Source organism: Anopheles cruzii, chromosome 2, assembly GCF_943734635.1.
Source record: "Anopheles cruzii chromosome 2, idAnoCruzAS_RS32_06, whole genome shotgun sequence".
Lineage (NCBI taxonomy): Eukaryota > Metazoa > Arthropoda > Insecta > Diptera > Culicidae > Anopheles > Anopheles cruzii.
In genome coordinates, this window is record NC_069144.1 from 50,959,174 (window position 1) to 50,976,959 (window position 17,786).

General features: G+C 47.4%; 1 protein-coding gene across 2 annotated transcripts; it reads right to left on the reverse strand.

The window, feature by feature from the left end:
* Window positions 1-14,661: 14,661 nt before the first annotated feature.
* On the reverse strand, window positions 14,662-17,088 carry LOC128267210 (angiogenic factor with G patch and FHA domains 1). Of its 2 annotated transcripts, none has more exons than XM_053004004.1 (6): window positions 16,916-17,088; window positions 16,609-16,845; window positions 16,401-16,532; window positions 15,759-16,137; window positions 15,158-15,664; window positions 14,662-15,093 (listed from the first exon to the last, which is right to left on the reverse strand). In XM_053004004.1, the coding sequence occupies exons 1-6, from the start codon at window positions 17,069-17,071 to the stop codon at window positions 14,684-14,686; spliced, it is 1,821 nt and encodes a 606-aa protein (XP_052859964.1). In that variant the 5' UTR covers window positions 17,072-17,088; the 3' UTR covers window positions 14,662-14,683. The 2 variants fall into 2 exon arrangements, with proteins under 2 accessions (XP_052859964.1, XP_052859965.1); XM_053004005.1 differs by lacking the exon at window positions 15,759-16,137 and adding an exon at window positions 16,231-16,327.
* Between the last annotated feature and the right edge of the window lie 698 nt (window positions 17,089-17,786).

The following is a 17,786-nucleotide window of genomic DNA, read 5'->3' on the forward strand; positions in this document are numbered from 1 at the left end:
ACGTTGACAATGCTGATGAAATATTTTATGCTAGCCATAGAAAAATCACCAACCACGCAGACCACGGGATCGCATCGTGTAGCCATATTGTGTCCATTATCGTATTGAAGGGCCCCCAGGGCTGGCTGGATCGTTAATCACATTTCTGCAGCTCTGTAGCCTCTGATGGCGGTTTGAGTAATTGTGCCGTGCTCACAATGGAGCATTGTCACTAAACCGGTGCATTGATGGATTAGTCACAGTCCGAAGAAGAAGTACAGTTTACAGCTTTCGTATGGCGCTGCTTTGAGCGCTTTGCTTCCTTTCTAAGGTTTTCAGGTCTGTTGTTTGCTTTCGAGTATTGTAGGCCCCTAAGGGTTTACGGCGTAGATTACTTACATTTAAAAGGCTCTTTTGAGCGTTTTCAGTTTCCTTTTCATGTTTTGTGTTTTATGTTTCAGTTCATTTTATAGGCTCCACTTAAAACGTGGTGTCTATCGTGGTGTCGTGGTGTATTAAAACAGTATCAACAAAGTGGCATTTCAGTCGCTCATTTTTTCTCTATTATGTTGTCATTTTCAAGAGACTACTCTCCATTGTTTTCGATAGCTCTTGCCCAGTTCTTCTTGCCCTTAACGTTCCAATTTAAAAAGAAAATATGCATGCGACCCATTCGATGCTTTTCGATCTATTTTAATGATCATTATCTGGTCAGATTGCCACGTCATATCGCCTTCAGTGCCTCCAGTGCATTCGCACGGCAATCCTGCAGCTCATGATGATGGCCAACAGACCACTGGCTGGCGGTGCACGGACGTAGCGTAGCAATTGAATAAAAGGCATAAGTGATGAATTATGAAGGCTTCGGTTTGTCCGGGATTTTGTCGGCGCTCAAAAGCTGCAAGCGGAAGTCCAAACAGCCAAACGGGGCGGAAAGTGAAAATCGTTTGTCATCGACACCGAAACCGGCACGAGCCGCGCCCGGCCCGTAATGGGGCGACGGGCTCCGGGAAACTACGGGTCGGCCACGGGTTCGGGTTGGCCACAATGAATGGTTGCTTTTCACGTAACGCCAGCCACGCGGCTCGGTGCATCTCCAACGCGCGCGATGCACCTCTAATTGCAAGCCGTAAATTGTCTCTGCATCGGCCCGACGACGACCGGACGGAAGGACGAACTGGCGCGGGCTGGCTGGCGAGCGCCAGACGCCAAAAAACCGGTCCGGATGCTTTCCGGTGCACACGATTTTTGCCACTCGCTGTTTGCTTTATGCTGCCGGCCGTTTTTATGGGGCGAGCGCGCGCGCGAAAACCGGCACCAGGGCTTTCTTCGCTGCGAAAACTTCGCCACTGCGAAGGCACTTTTCTTTCGGCGACGACGCCGCCTCAGAATTTATGCCTCCTTTTTAAGCTGGCGGCCCCCGTTTTTGGGGGCACGGGACGGTACGGGAGATGATGTTTTTGTGTGTTTCGGGCGCTTATTTTTACGGCAATATTCTGCCGGCCCGGGCCGACCCGGGATTTGCTGCACCCGGCCGGGGATGCACATCCTGCCGGATGCGAGCGAAAGTGCCGCCGTCTTGGCCGAAAGCTTAATTTGTTTTAATCCAAATCCCGCACTCTCATCGCCATTGGTTGCACACCTTTGCTTCGGTGGGGCGCTACAGCTTCCAGTTACAGGGGGGGCCGATAAGCCAATTAACGTGCAGCACGTTAACAGTGGCAGCCCCCCATTTATTTCAATTCAAACCTTCGGGTCCCCTTCTAAGCGCGGCATAGTGCACTGATTGGTTGATGGGGCGATCGATCGGATCGGTCGGATTGGCAAGGATTCTAGTCACTAGCCGAGAGCTGGCCCCGACGCCATTGCGCGGGACGTGCGCGGTTGCACAAATATGCCATAAAAAGTAATGGAATCCAGCGCGGGCTTATCACAATCTTGCGGTCCAAGTGCCCGACTCGACATGTGCCGCGATGGCTAATTAAAGCATAGAGATAGAGGTGCGCACAGCGAAAGGGCACGCCGGCGAGCCTGCGAAGATCACGGCGCCCGGCGGTGCCCAGGTGCGGCTGACAGGTGCAGCGGTGGCCAGGACACGCCCTCCCCCTGCGGCCATCTACGTGACAGTAATTATCGATGTGTGTGCGCGCACGGCGCGCGCGGCTCGCTAGAGTAATTAATTAAGAGCAGATATGATAATAAGTGTTTTAAGAGTTCGCCGAAGGAGCGCCGGCCACGGTAGGCAGGGGAGCGGGGTGGGCTGAACATTTCGAGGCGGCTCAACCGTCTCCGTCCCGCACAAAAGCGGGGATTAAAGGCCGAGTAATCGAGCCGGGACCTCGGGTGAAGCTCGCCGAGCATAAAGCCCAGCTCCAGTGGCCCGTGGCGTAGGGGTTCAATTACTGGTACCGGCAGGGCGGCCGGCTGGCCGGGTGGGGTCTCTAGGCCCGGCCAATCGGAGCACTCCGTATCGGCGGGTTTGTCAAGCGCAACATCGCTATGCGCACGGCGAGCTCCAGTTGATTAAGGGGCCCCCGTTGGCACTCTGGCGGGCCCGAGCCTAATCGAATTGACGCCGAGGTGTGCGGCGGGTGTGAGATTTTCCCCAATCGGCGGTACCGTGGTCGTTCATGTGCGACGATTAGGGATAAGCATTTCAGCTGCCGGTGCCCCGCACCTTAATGAGCCCTAATAAGGCAAATCCGCTGCGATCGCTGTGGCCGCTTATGAGCGGCAGTTGCACCGATCACCCGATCGCGTCAGGTTCGATCTAAGCGATCATTTAGCAGTTCATTTGACTCGGGGAACCGTTGGCCCACCGTTGCCGTCACGACGATTGGCGACGATTGGAGCGATGGGTTACATGATGAAATGCTCTTCATGTTTGTTATTCATGTAATTGAACCAATGTCGTTGGCAAGTTTGGTAAGTTCACTTTTCAGGCAAATAAGTTTGGTTTAGCTTTTTCGCATGATAGATGCTTCAGCTTTAAGCTTCATTTCAAACCGAATGAGCGAAAAAATATATTGTTGACTGAGTAGAGTTAAACTGATTCGGATAGACTGCTGGTAATGTCTGATACACTTCAGGTCTGTTTTAAAAGTTAAAATATAAATAAACTCGATAGAAGTGTACGAGTCTCTCGTCCTATTACGGTCGAACGGCGTTATGAGACTCGTCAGCTCCACCTAAAAAAATAAAGACAAAACGTTTGGCAATAATAATTCTAATCAGTATACTATTATTACAATTAATTCAAGTTCTATCTAATTTTTCCACTCAGTTGCGTTACACTTTTCAAGACACTTCACGTTCTCTTTTGAATGCGAAATCGAAGTCGCTTATTCCGTATTCGGTGTTTGGTTATGGTTAAAATCACTCACTTTCCTCTCTTTCTGATTGTAAGTTGATAATAATATGTATTCGGTCCGTAATGCTTTGCTTGTTTCCGTCAAATGGCATTTCTTCGTCTTATTCCTTCTTCAACGAATGTGAAAGTGTTCACGACAAAAATCCCCCTTAGAGCCTTATATTTTTCGGACAGATCTACAGGGAACTTGACCGCTCCAGACACAAGCTGGAATCACCTGTGAAGCAGTTTAATCGTGATGGAAGCGGAAGTGGGCATCTTTGGGGCAGCACTTGGATTGGGCTGGGAGGCAAAAGGACGCAAGGTCTTAAAAGTGACAGCCACGGAAACCTCAAACAGGAAACCATCAATTGCACGATACGGCGATGAGTAATTGTGCTCCTGATGACTGGAGCGGCGCGAAAGAGAGAGAGAGAGAGAGAGAGAGAGAGAGAGAGAGAGAGAGGGAGAGAGAGATGGGCCTTCCTTCCTCCCGAACCGTCGTGAGGTCGTGGCCATATTTGGCAACACGTGGCTTGTGGCGAACTCGATTTCCGCTCGGTGGCGACGACGACGACGACGACGGCGCTGGAGCATAGCATTCACCTGCTTTCCCTTTTTTGTCGTATCCCTGGACCCACCTCCCGGGCCCGTGGCTGGTCCAGACGTTCCCGGTTGACTTCTTCCTCCCGACCGGCACTGGGACCGGTTTGGGCACAATTCTTGCCCCCACGGCATAAGCGCACGGAACGGAGCGCAGACGGGACGGGCATTTCATTGATTAAAATTGCTCCAACCATAACCGATTCGGTGGTCGCCGGGCGGGTAAGTCGGGTGGAAGCCCTCGTTTCGCTGTGGGACAATTACGGCTGGACCGGATATGTCGAAAGGATTCTCCTCACGCCAACGGAACGGAATGCCGCTGCGTCCCCACACGGCGTTCCTGGGCGTTCGCGGACGAGAAGGGAGAGAAATTTTCAAGATCAAGATCACGGACATGCCATGTCGTTTTATCGTCCTCCCGAGCCCTCAGTGGTCTCGCCTAGCGAACCGAGCGGAACGCGCCAACCAACGGCCCATCGTTCGGTCGGTTCTGCCGGGTGTTTATTACTATCGGTCGCGAGAGTCGCACTGTTGGGACCAGTTTCTACAGGGTGATAAAAAAGAATTGTTGATGTGTTTCCGAAGATGAAGTCTGTGCACTTTGTTTTTTATATAAATTTTGAACTAGGGAAAATGAACAATTTCTTATGTGATATTCGAACAGAGGTTGGAATTTGGGTATATTGGTTCCTTCAAACAATGAGTTTTAAGAAGGGTAAATAAATCAATGGGAATTAGGAATGATCATTTGCAGAACATCAACATTAGGGTTGAATCATTGAGAGCCTCAAAATCATTATTGAAACAATTACTATCAAAATTATGGCTCGCTTTGAGACTAATTAAAGTATGAAATTATTTCATACTTAATCGTATAAAGATGATGTCGTAAAACGTTGTAAAATAACTTCAGGAAATTAATTTAAACTGATGGATAAACTTTGTGGATCGTTGCAGGACAATTAATTGAAAATCTGTAAGAGTTGAAAAATCAGAGTGATTTGCCTCAAAGCAAAAATGTCAGCGATTTTGGCCACGTTTTGCATTGAAAACGCATTGTTCCGAAGCTACCAGTTACGTTACAGGTCACCCTGTGCCAACCGTCGCCGATGCACCTTTTCCGATGCATCCTTCACATCAAGTTTCAAGTGCAAGTGCAGCTGAAGGTAACTGACGGCAACTCGCCCTACAATCTCCTCCTCTCCTCCCGGAAGCACCGAGTGCAACACGTGCAGCCCGGGTCGACCTCGGCCTCGTCCTCGGCGGGCTGCCGAAAAACTGCCAACACACAACCACGGGCGACGTTCTGCTCGACGTCCGTCTAATTACACGTTGCTCGGAGGAAAGTGTTGCGAAGCGTTTTTCCAACCGGCAAACAAACGGGCCACAAACGACGGTGTGCGATCTGCGTGTGTGTGTCTCTTTCCTTATTACACCATTTTGTTTTATTTTGTTTACTGTTTTGGTGCCTCATATTGGGCAACCGGCAACACACCAACCCACTTTGGGTGACTTTCGCTTGCGCAACCGGAGCCCGGAGCCAGTACGCAGGAAGGATAATTACGCTAACGTCCTGCGTCCGTTTCGGTGATGCGCGAACGGCCTTTCTTCGCCGACCAAACCGGACCGGCACCGGACGGCTAAAGTGCAGGGTCAAAGGTATTTATTTCGCTAAACTAAAAGCAATCCGCGGTGAAAGGGTTACAATGCGCCGTGGCCGCATTTGTCCGGTGCGAATGTGCAACCGAAGTGCAGCGAAACCTCAAGACAACAACCGCGTGAGACGATCGGGCCATCGGGCTCGTCGCCCGAAAGCACGCTTCGCGAACTAATGCCGTTGCGTTGCGAGGGTACCGAGCGGCAGTACGCGGGCCGCCCGGTTGCATTGCGCTGGCTGCAATTGCGCAAAAACGTAATTTGAATTTTTAATACAATTACCCACGGGACAGCGACCGCCGCCGCCACCGTTCTCCTTGGGTCTCCTTGAGTCCCCTTGATCTACCGAACCGAACCGAGAAGGGTAACTACCACCATCAGCAAGGGAAAAAGTAAGGGAACAAAATTCTCCGACAGGACGATGGCGATCGACGAGATAATATCCGAAAAATTTGCCTGCAGCTGACAGTTTGCCCACCGACCGCCATCGCCATCGCCAGGCGGCCATCGACGCGATCGTTTCCGTCCGGTCCGGACCCTAGATGCCTTCCGGAGCAGAAGCCTTACTTCGGTGTGCGGTGCTGGTGGTGGTGGTTGCGACCGGGTATGTAAGTATCTCTTGTCCGATGGAACGGCCAAGATAAAGTCATACACTCGATGCACCGGCGGCCCGGGCGGCCCAGCACGCAACGTCATGTTCACGCTCCTGAGAAGCGCCTCACGAAAAGCTCAACTAATGTTGTTGTAAAAACAGGGGAAACGCTACAGAAACTTCCAAGCTACTGATTCAAGTTGCTGATTTTCATTATTAAAAAGGAAATCGAATGAAAGTAACATGACTTTCATGGTGGCATAACAATCGAATAGTTTAATAAGTCCATTAAAGAATTTTTTGTTTACTTAAAAAAGGCAAAATTTCAGACAGAAATAAAACAATTAATGACAAAAATAGCAACGAAAGCAGCAACATTAAAAATATATTTATTAAAAAATCAAAAAAACCCTTACTCGTCAGATTGTGAGCAACACTTTTTTTTCGATCTGACCCTTTGATATAAAATCTCTGGATTGCAATTGGATTGCCCGGTCCATAACGGTCCAGCGGTGCTGCAGTAACTACGTCGTCAGTGCATTCCAGGATCCCGCGGCCGATGGCACTGCATTGCAATGCAACATTCAGGAGCGTACGCAGACTCCAACAGCGTGCGCCATTCCTGGTTTCTTCTGGTTGGATTTTTTGTTTGATTTCGTTAACTCTCCAAAAAGTCGGACCTCGGTGTTTTCGGTTGGTTGGTGCGTTTCTTTTGCTCGCTCGCAGCTTCGGGCTCGGACTCTTTGTGGCCATCGCGATTTTTTTCGTCGATCGTCTCGCACCACTCGATCGCTTGCCACAAATTGCCCTCCTGCCCCTTTTTTTGGTCGGTTTTTGGTAGTTTGATGCGACATTTTAAAATGTTTATTATCTTTCACGATAGTTGGTGGTCACTCTGCGTCTGTGTGCCAAGGTCTTTAGCGATCGCTCGGACGAACGAAATGTGGGTCTTTTAAAAAAATGTCTTTCAATTGATCGCCGTTTATTTTGCGAAAACTGCAAATTTTTATTTTCATTTGAACTTAAGTCTCTCGTGTCTTGAACTACATTAACATTGGCTCTTTTTGTTTCATTTTTTTCCCTTTCCCTTTTTGTCTTCGATAAATAAGCTCTCTTTCCTCGAAACCTACTGCCGGCGGCACATTTTCTCATTCGGCCTCTTCCTGTTTTGCTTTTCGGGTACCTGGTGGTAGGTGAATGAATATTGCATGACTGCCCTCATTTCTGCGACCCCAACCGTGTCGAGAGATGTGACACACCAACTGCCCAACTGCCCACTGCAATTGCGATGCCCTCCCCGGAGGACGGCGCGACTTTAGATGGCAATCAGCTCACCAGTGCCGTGCCGGGGCCAATTTGCGCTGCTGCTCCCTAATGCACCGGCAGAATGCAACATAAATAACCCGAATTTTGAAACGTACATCCTCGAGACACTTTCGATTTCTGCAACGTGCGCGCCGGTTTTTTTTTTCGGCTGCCCGCTTCGTTTTTCGGTTCCGGGGCGACTTTTAAGCAATTAAGATGGCGCGTGTTGTGAGGTTTAGACCGCAGTCGGTTGGGCAGCTTTCATTTTTGCCGTAAAATGAAGTCACATTCGATGCCCGTACTTGCACCGGGCGTAAAAAAGCTGTTTAGCTATTAGCACACCGCTGGCCGCGGTATTACGGGTGCGTGTGCAACTATGTCGAGAGTTACATATCGCGTCCGCGTACACCCTAACTATGGCGCTATTAGAAGTGCCACGGAGCGCACTGTGTTTGCAAAACAGAAAAACTGACAACGCATATTAAAAGAAAAAATAACCGTTTTTATCTCTCAATAAACATGGTATATAATTACTAAAGTATCATAAAATACCTCCGATCGCCGGGTAGGCCTCGGGCCTCGGCCGATCGGCCGATCGCCGCTGCCGCAGAAATCTTATTCTTCGCGAGCAGGTTTCAAACTATTAGCGCCAAACGCCAGCCGTTTATGCGTAACTATCACTCGTTCACTCGCTCGAGGCCCATTATTAAGATTGAGTGCAGTTGCAGCCGCAACCACGGACTGCGCTCGGCCGGCTGCTGCATGCGGGCAACACCCGCAAGCGGTAGACCCTATTGCTTCAGATTTTCTCAAACGATCCACGTCCTGAGCGGTGCGCGCTCGGGGCGATATTACTTTTTGTCTCCGTATATTCATTAACGTAGCGTAATGGCCGAGGAACGATAATTGGAGCTTCAAAGGAGCTGTACTTTGATTTGAATCGCATCCTTCGGTGTCCTTCGACGCCATAAGCCACCTCTCGTGGGTTCAACGTATCCGGCCCGGATGTAGGGCAGTTTCCGGTAAAATAAATCTTACACGAGGATCCTTTTTTCTGTCAGAGAGTCCACTCGAATGAAGTTAACGAACCTTAAACACACGTGCCGTCCGCACCGGCGGCCTTTTTTGCGCGGGCGAGCGACGCGGTATCATTATTTCTTTCGGGCGGCGGATCCGGGCAAATTCTTTTAAACTTTTAGGCTTCGTACGTCGGGCAAGTTGTGTGACAAGTTTCGGTGACAAGTGTCTGCAAAGTTTTTCTTCAACCTAATTTATCTCTTCAACGTGGAAACAACTTTGCATAAAAGCCCAACATGAAAGCAGCCTTCAGGGCGCTAGCGCTCCGACCGACGCAAACGCGCACCGTAAGGTCCGAAACGATATTTTGATGAAAACGTTCTCTGGATCTTTGCCTCGGACGGACCAGCCGTTTGCAAGTGCAAGTTTTGTGCGTGGGAATGTAATGCTGTTGTTCATTTACTAAATTTTGTTTGTTTTTTGTGTCTGAAAATATTTAGGTAAATAGTATTGTAGTGATACGATTGTAATTTAAGATTGCTTGTGGGTTTCAGCGCCGGACAAGTAGAATATTTACAAAGCAACATATCAACTTCAAAAGAATCATTTGAAGACTAACATTCATATTTTGGTATTTTATTTATTTGTTCCATCATATACGATGTTCAAGGGGGCAAACGTTGTTTTATTTATGGTGAAATTTAAAAGAACATACGGATTGGGGAATACAAATGATATAGTTCATTGCTTTCATTGCACAGAAAAAGCTTTTGAATACTTTTGATGTCCTTTGCCACAATTTTAAAAAGAGATAAATGAATAACTAAATACTAAATAGATAGATAAAGTAAATAAATAAATAGATAGATAAAGAATGTTTTTTGTTGACTGGATATATAATATCTTTTGATGGTGAGACTATCTTTTGATGATGGATTAAATAATGGATAACAATCAACCATGAAACACTTGCCGAATCACTTTACATAGATTAAAAAAATAAATACTGCGTCGTGATTGACCCAGTGTTACCTTTGACCTGTAATATTTAAAATTATTTGCGATCCTTTGAAGCTAAATCAATGGCGGTGGTTTCGTTTGATGGCGATTAAATATTAAATTTTCTTACAAGTTCCGTTCATCCCGTCAGCCATCCACGGCATGGGGACTCGTTGCGAGTCACGTTGACTAAAAGGAGTCCCCCGATCCGATTGGGGCACGAACAAGCAACGTAATTGCCCCAGTATTGCGATGGCACCACTTGTGGCATGATCTCTCACCGTCGTCGTCGTCGTCGGTGGCGCCGAAGAAAGTTGCCCAAAAACCCCAGACAGCACTAGACCCGGTCCTGTCGGACAGGGTCCCAGACTGGAGGCGAACGGGTGGATGATACGGTGACCCTTGTCCTTTCGGAGTGGTTTACCTTCGCCCGCAGTCGGGGTTTCTCACCGATAAGCACATCTTCACAAATTTTGCAGCAAACTGCAATGTATGCTGGAGAGGGTGAGTTGAGATCCTTACCTTACCCGGCCTGGGACAGATTTGGGTTTGCATTTCTTTCATCGTGCGCTGCCGTGAGGGAGAAACGAAGTTCAAGTTTTGATCCAAATGACCTCTCAGCCTTGTGCAGGCTCACCCTCGTCAACGCTACATTAGCCGTATGTTAATGATAAAATTTAACGAAAAACGCATGTCGCACAGATCTACAGGCATTGGCGTAATAGCTTAACCGTAACCTTAACCAAATCAGTACTTTCTAGACCTCCTAGTTTCTACTTCGTCAAATAATAGTAGTATTTTGCTGTGAATTTGTAGTAGCATCAATCATTTCATAGAATTAACAGCAATTTTAAGTAATATTCTCTTGTAATAATTATTATTCATCATCTCGTCCGCGTCGTGGCACTGCTGGTCTCGTCGGTCGAGATGTTGAAGATACTCCAACCTGGAATGCTTGCGGAGCGTGCGTTATCCGTCTTTAGAGATCCAAGTATCGTCGATGGAACACAACTGTTGCTCCGGGCCTTGGCGGTCGTGACCCTTCGCAAGCGACCGACAGCGGTGGGTTGCGACGACCGGGGACTGGGGAAAGATCCCGACACGAATCCTTCGACCGAATTCAACAAGTTACTCCTGCTGCCTCGCGTTCCGACGTCACTGGCGTTCCAGATTTCAGCAAAAAACAAAACACAAATAAAACAAAGAGGAGATTTGCCCTCTCAACGACAGACAACACTTCATTATACGCTATCGGGCAACGAGGCTCCTACTTGAGGCTGTCTTGGGTCGTCGTCGTTGTCGTGATTGTCTCGCCCCCTGACGCTCTTATCCGAACGTGAGCCGCAAGCCGGGCAAGGTACGACGGACGGAGTGCATTTTTTGGAAAAGTATTTCTTCTGCTGCGGGCGCCGGAAAATATGATGAGCGAACGAACTTGAGCGCTGTCTGACGGCACAATTGGTTATCCGCCACGCCACTTTACGCTACGTGCCGTTGTCTCGCAAACTGTTTGCATTCTAGCGTTCGCTGGCCTGGAAGGGCCACAATGTTGGTAAGAGGAATGTTGCTTTTGCTGGCGATCGCGGGCAAATAAATCTTTCGCATCACCACACATTGCGATACGCCGCCCCGATCGCCTATAATTCTTACTCAACACCCGGAGAGGGTCCCTCCATATTGTAAGTAAAACAAATGTTTGTTAAGCGGAACGTTATTTATTCCCGAGCCTTATTTATCTTCCGGTGTCAACTTGTTTGTCTATTACCAAGTGATAGCACCGAACCGGTGGTGGCGTAACCGTTCGCGCTCGTCGCTGCTAACCTGATCAGGTGTTCGATTCCCGTTATTATTCGATTCCGGCCAGACAAACTTTTTAGTGTGACTGAGGAACTTTTCTGCGTCCGAACGAAAACAACAAATAAAACATAAAATAACGAGGAGAAGGCAAAAGTTCTTCGAATAACGTGCTATTACTGATTTTGATCAAAAAGTTTATTTATGTTTAAAACCAATCGCGTATTGGATCGTATTGACTACGCTTTGTACATAAAGGCATAGATTCGAGCATCGGCATGATCGTGCAAGAAGAACGAGTACAACGTCCAGCATCGTTCTGGACGCCTCACACGGAGACCATTCGCCTCTGAATGGTAGCAGTTTAAGTAGAATTTATAAAGATTTATCTGCGCCGGTGACCCATTAGGTTTTATGTTTTCGATTAACGTGTGATCAACGGTTGGTCGGCCGGGCGGGAGCCTTTCCGCGAGATGGCAGACCGATCGATCAGCAGCCGGGCAGGAGTTACCGGGCGTCTTCCGGCACGATCGGTTGCGGTAGAAGGGTTTGAATACATTCTCGTAATTTATTAATTCTACCGGCCACGATCGACCGTTGCTGACTTGCCTCGAGTGGCCGCCGTAATAGCATGTGGAAAATGTGCCGTTGTCAGCGAATTGTTGCAAAGAAACATATTTACCATAAATATTTATTGATAAGATTGTCGATTGGCTCTCCGCGAACCTTGCCATTTCGATCATACGGTATGGTTTAATTTTATTATTCCCATCGAGATGCAAAAACTGGACGCGTTTAAATTGCGGCGTTGATTGCCGTGAATACTTCACATTCTGTGAAGGTTTTATTTGCCGGACGGCATTCGTCGGACGCGTGATAGCGTTGTTCCAACAAAGGCCATGCCTTCGATGGCATACCGTTATGCTGCAGTTATGTGCGCGGAGTATGCCTAGTTGGTAATAATTCGTAATATGGCCGCCATTCGGACACAACATGTAAACGAAAGGAGAGTAAAATGCACATTTGTTTTTAACAATGGATAATTCCATTTTGTCTCGAATTCCAACCGGTGGCAAGTAAATTAATCAGCTCATGAAAAACTCATCAAAAACATTTATCAAAGAAGAAAGTCATTAACCAACTTTGTAAATCGCGCCCATAACTAAACCAACATAGTTTTATTGAGATTATTTTATTTAAGGAGCAGATCATATTACCTTCAATTACGCAAAACTGTAAAGAACGGAGGCATATCAGATAGAAAAGTATTTTTTACTTTTGCTTCGCACCAATCCTTTTAACTACCACAAAATTGAATTTTCTCGTTCCGTGAAGGCGAGGCACGATCCGTCATGGTTTGTTTCGGGACTTATCATTTTCGGGAAAACAAAATAACATGCTGCCAAACACGCGTTTGGGTCCCAAACCGTTGCTAGTATAGCGTGCGCGCCACGTGTCCTAATTAAATGCACCACCGTCTGCGCCGAAAGAGGTTGTTCTGAGTGAAGAAAAAAATGGAAAGAAGGACATTTTATTTTCAGCCACGAGAGCCCGACGGTCCGTGTAAAACGGCTGACACAGCCATTAAATATCATTATTCAATTTATGCTGCTGCGGTCGCTTATGCCATCTTACGTCATTTCGGTTTCCTGCCGCGCTCAAGTTCAAGTTCACCAGACCAGTGGAGGCGAGACGGTCGCTTCGCCAAAAGTCGAAGTCATTCAGCCATCATTGGTCACCCTCCTTGTGGTGGAAGGCAAAAATATGAAACACGCAAACCCGCCCAGACGGCCGGTGTTGGGGGCCAACGAAAGGACGGGACGAGCCTGTGTGTATTCACGATGATGGTGCGGAGGATTCAGTACGGAAAGACAGGATGATGTCGATCTTATGAGCGACGTCCAAACGAGTGCGCCCGTACCCGTGTTGGCTCAAAAACCAGCTTTGTGGCCAGAACAAATGTAAGACAAGCAAAAGAAAGAGGAAGTCGTCGAAGGGCCGACCAGCAAGAATTGCATCGCAACCATGTGCACATTTTTGACGGGTTGGCAAGCTGCACTTTTGGCTTAATGCGGTCGTTTTTTTGGTGCAACTGGGTTCCTCAAGTGCGAACCCCTTCCGTGGCTTGGCAGACGATTTTTGGAGAAACAAGTTCCACATATGCTGGTCGGACAGGCTGACAGTTTTGCGAGCTGTTTCACGGGGATGCCAGAATGAGTAATTACGGACTGACTGACTGACTGGGCCTGACGGGTTGCTTGATTATGAGGAATCATCTCTTCGAAAACAGCGAATAATTGAGCGAAACTGTTATTCGAGTTATGCTTTATAGATATTGAGTGTAGTGTTTTCGGAGATAAACATTCGAAAAGAAGAACTCAATTCAGAAAGCCACGTAACTTTGTAGAATTAGTTGATCATCTAACAAATTGATGAAACCCGATTAATACTTGGCGTAATGGACAACCGATAACAGCCAAAGCATTATCACTTTCTCCGTCTCGGCTATTGTGAACAGAAAGAAGGATGCAGAAGCGATGAGTAAAAAAAACATGAGAGCAAAAAGCAACAAATATAGCCGCCAACAACAACAGAAAAACGGCAAACACCGTGCAAAAACCATGAACTCCTTTCGAGTCCTTACGCACCGTCATCATGGTGGGCGCGTCGGGTCGTCTCTCGCGAGTTCAAGTTCAATTTTCGTCATACTTCTTCTGCCGGTTGTCGTCTGTGTGGTTGTTTAATAAACTTTTGCTCCGCTCCACTTGCCTTGCTTCCGAACGCGCCAGTCTAGCCGTGAAAAAAGTGTTTTCTTTTCCCACGACCCCCGGGTCGTAAAAGTTCGGCTCAAGACGACGGATATGTATCGTTACGCGGTAATTCTATTATCCTTTCGGGCTGAAGCATATTTTGAGCATCTTCGTCTCGTTTTCTCTTCATTCATGTTTCTTTAAGGGCAAGGAAAAAATCACTACCATCGAATGGTAAACAGCTGAAGATAGAAGCTCCCGTCGTCAGCCGTCTGACGGATCCTTCATGGGCCAAAGGAATGGGCCAGAAGTGGGTGGAAAAACAACTTTTCGATGCTCGGATAACGAAGACAAACGGAGCGGGCTGATTCGCCGAAAGAAGAGATTCTTCACCGGTAATGAGGATTGTTTCATGGGCAAAAGTTTTGGCTGCGCTGGCTATGAGTATCCATTCCTGTTAGTGTTTGAATCGCGAAGGTGCGACGCACATGTCGAGCCTTTCTCAAAGGGGTTCTTTAGTATAAAAGTTCTTTCTCATCGCAACACAGATTATATTGACATTCTTTTTCAAATCAAACAGCTCCCAATACAAAACTGCAACATGTCCAAAATTTATTTTAATTTCCACAATAAAACTAACTAATCTGAACCATCGCTACTCTCAGCTTTGAAGGCTGTCGACCGTTCAAAGCGTTCCTGAGTTTTGCGCCACATGCTGTGGCGCTTAGGATTCACCGGATGCACATTAGCGCCCAGCTGCAGCTGACCCTGGCACCCCAATCCTGACGTGCCGACGTTCGATGTTAACGTAATCGGCTCCGTTAGGCCGTCATCGTTTCGTCCGAGGGGTTTACCCTCGTTCCAGCCAAGCTTCGACAGCATCTGGAAGCCCTTGTTGTCGCTGGTAATCGATTGATCCAGCGATGCTACCTGTGTTTTTTCGTGCTCGTTCGAGCTGCCTTTTACTTTGCGCCGGGTAGCCGCCCGATCCTGGTAGTCCGGTCCAATCCGCTGGTTCTGTCCCTGGCCATCCTGCGCGCCGATATATTCTGTGGAAAGGATAGTTGGCATTGCAAAATTCATTGCAAAAGAAACCTTGGTCCACGAACTTACTCTCATTTTCCAATCCAAAGCGCTTCTGAATCAATTTTAGGCCTTCCTTGTGAGACACGGGTTTGTTGATTTTCGTTACGCTTTCCAGCGGCACAGTCGGTTCACTGCTGACCAGCAGGCCTGGTTCGCACTTGCCGCACGTTGCATTTCCCTCGTGCACGTGGCACAGCAGTTTGGTTTGATTGAGTTGCAAAACGCTGCCGTGCAAGAGAACGACCGGATCACTGCGTGTTTGGTTTTTGGCCATCTTCACAGGAACCCCGTTGTAAAGTGTGCCGTTACGTGAACCGAGATCCACAAACTGATAGCTGGCCTTCTGATCGTTGTACACGAACTCCAGATGCCGCTTGGATATGTTGATATCCGGGATGATGACATCATGGTTGCCCTCCCGCCCGAGGGTCCCACCCTTGCAGGTTACGATAAACAGCGAACCGATTTTCAAATCCTTCAGGTTAGTGTCCTTCACCACTATTCGTAGCGATGGTGGATAGCGCTTGGCCACGTCTATGTACGATACAAATGCATTGATCATAAGAGTTGGTAAAGAAGAACAACATTCATGTAAATACAGCGGCCCCCTTTTGCGATGCTCATGTACCTTTATAGTTGGTTTTAAACTGCTCGGACGAGTCGGCACTATTTTCACCACTCGAGTCGACCATTACCACCGATGGCGCTTTTGAACAGCTTGTGTCGCTGCTGGTCAGCTCACCCTCTTCCAGTGCCTCGATGGATCGTGACTTCCGATGCTTACGCTTCTTCGATTTACGTTTCTTTTTTTTTGATCGTTTTGCAGTTGAACTGACACTGCTAATGCTGCTGTCGTCACTGGACGATCCCCGAGAACGAGACCGCGACTTGTGACGCCGTCGAGAACGCTTTCTGTGCTTTCGGTGCCGTCGACTGCGTTCGACACTGTCGTCACTGTCTCGGGCTTTCTTCGACGTACTTTTACTGCCGGACTCCGCTGGTTGCTTCTGAAGCCGGGTACCAGAAGGTTCATCGATGGTTTGAGAGAAAAAGAAAGAAAAAGGGGGGCCGCTGTTATCAATGCCGCACTCGTCACCTACCTAGCGCGCAATGGCGTATACGTTCGATCTCTAACGAAGAGAACCGAGCTACAAGACTGTCTTCTAGTGAAGGGCAAGGTAGGGAAGAATTTTGAACCTGCGGGGAAGCAGATCAAAGAGAAAGATTAATACCACAGGGAGTGAAGCGCCGGTTTCGTCCCGGAATGTACCTTTTTCTTGGCTTTGCTATCCGGCTCTAGCATAGTTTCTGGAATGACTTGCGAGTAAAAGTCATACTCCTGCGTGGTATCGTTATACTTCAAGTAGCAGCCTCTCTGACCATCGTAGTGCAGTCCGTAGATCTAAAGGCGAGGAACACAAGTTAGGAGGGAAATCGTGGAGGGAAAGTGCTCTGTGGCAGGTTCCTGTCAGCCTTACGGAATTGTAATAGTATCCGGTTTCTGGATCGTAGTACATGCCAGAGGTCGGTTCGTAGATGTACCGATTTTGAATATCCACATCTTGGGCAGTTTTCTTAATATCCTCCACAAACGCTTTGATATCGAGAGGTTCTTCTCTTGTATCGGGTTTCTCATTAGATGCATGATTCTGATGTTCTTTCGTGTCTTGCACTACGTTCCCTTTCGCTTGACCATTACGTTTGCGCAGTATTCGCTGAAAGGTAAAGACCATCCAGGAATTTGAGTCGTTTGATAACAATCTGATGGAGTTGATGGAAACCTACCAGCGTTTTGATTTTCAACTTCAGTTTCTGTATCCGGACTTGTTGTCTCTGTATGTGCCTGTGAAGACCCTGTACGTAACTGCACAGCTGGTTGGCGGTCACATCGTTGAAATTGGTTATTTTAAATATTTTGAACTGTGCCGATTTCCGTGCCATTGATTATTTTCTAACAACCAGAATGTGTGTACCGGAATGATGTTTTGTTTTCGTTTTCCAGGCAGTTGGAAGTCCTAGGTTAGGTGACAGCTGGTCAAAAATCGATGAAACCGATAGAATCGATGAACCATTTATCTAAACGGCTGCAACGCACTATGGGAAAAGTCGGTCGTAAACCAATTAAAACAATGACGATTTTAGTTATATTATCCCAAAAAAGATATGTTATCTATGACCAATCCGAATTTTCAACCTTCCGTGTTTGGTGGATTCCGAGAATTCACGATTATGCATTTAAACGTTTTAGCGTAGTGCAGATATCATAGCTCATACGTTTAAATATCTTAATAGAGCGAAAACTAAGAAAATGAATTATAATACTTGCACATAAAATGATGAATAGAATAAAAACACATGCAAAGAAAACAAAAAACTTGAAATTGCGTACATTCATCCTAAAGTAAATTATGTCCGTACTTGTGAGACTAATTCTCCACTGTGCAACGGTTCGTTTCATTCCTTCATCGATTTTTGCCTTGCGGAAATCCTTCGCTGTCGACAGGTCGCACAAATGAAAGCGCGCTTTGCCGGCAAATGGTTCGATGTGAATAACAAGAAGAAGTGACTTTTCTGACGAACCGCAAAATCACGCTGCTTAGTTTTTTAGGGTATTTCAAGTGAAATCATTGATCTGTTGTACCGAAAGTGGAGTTAA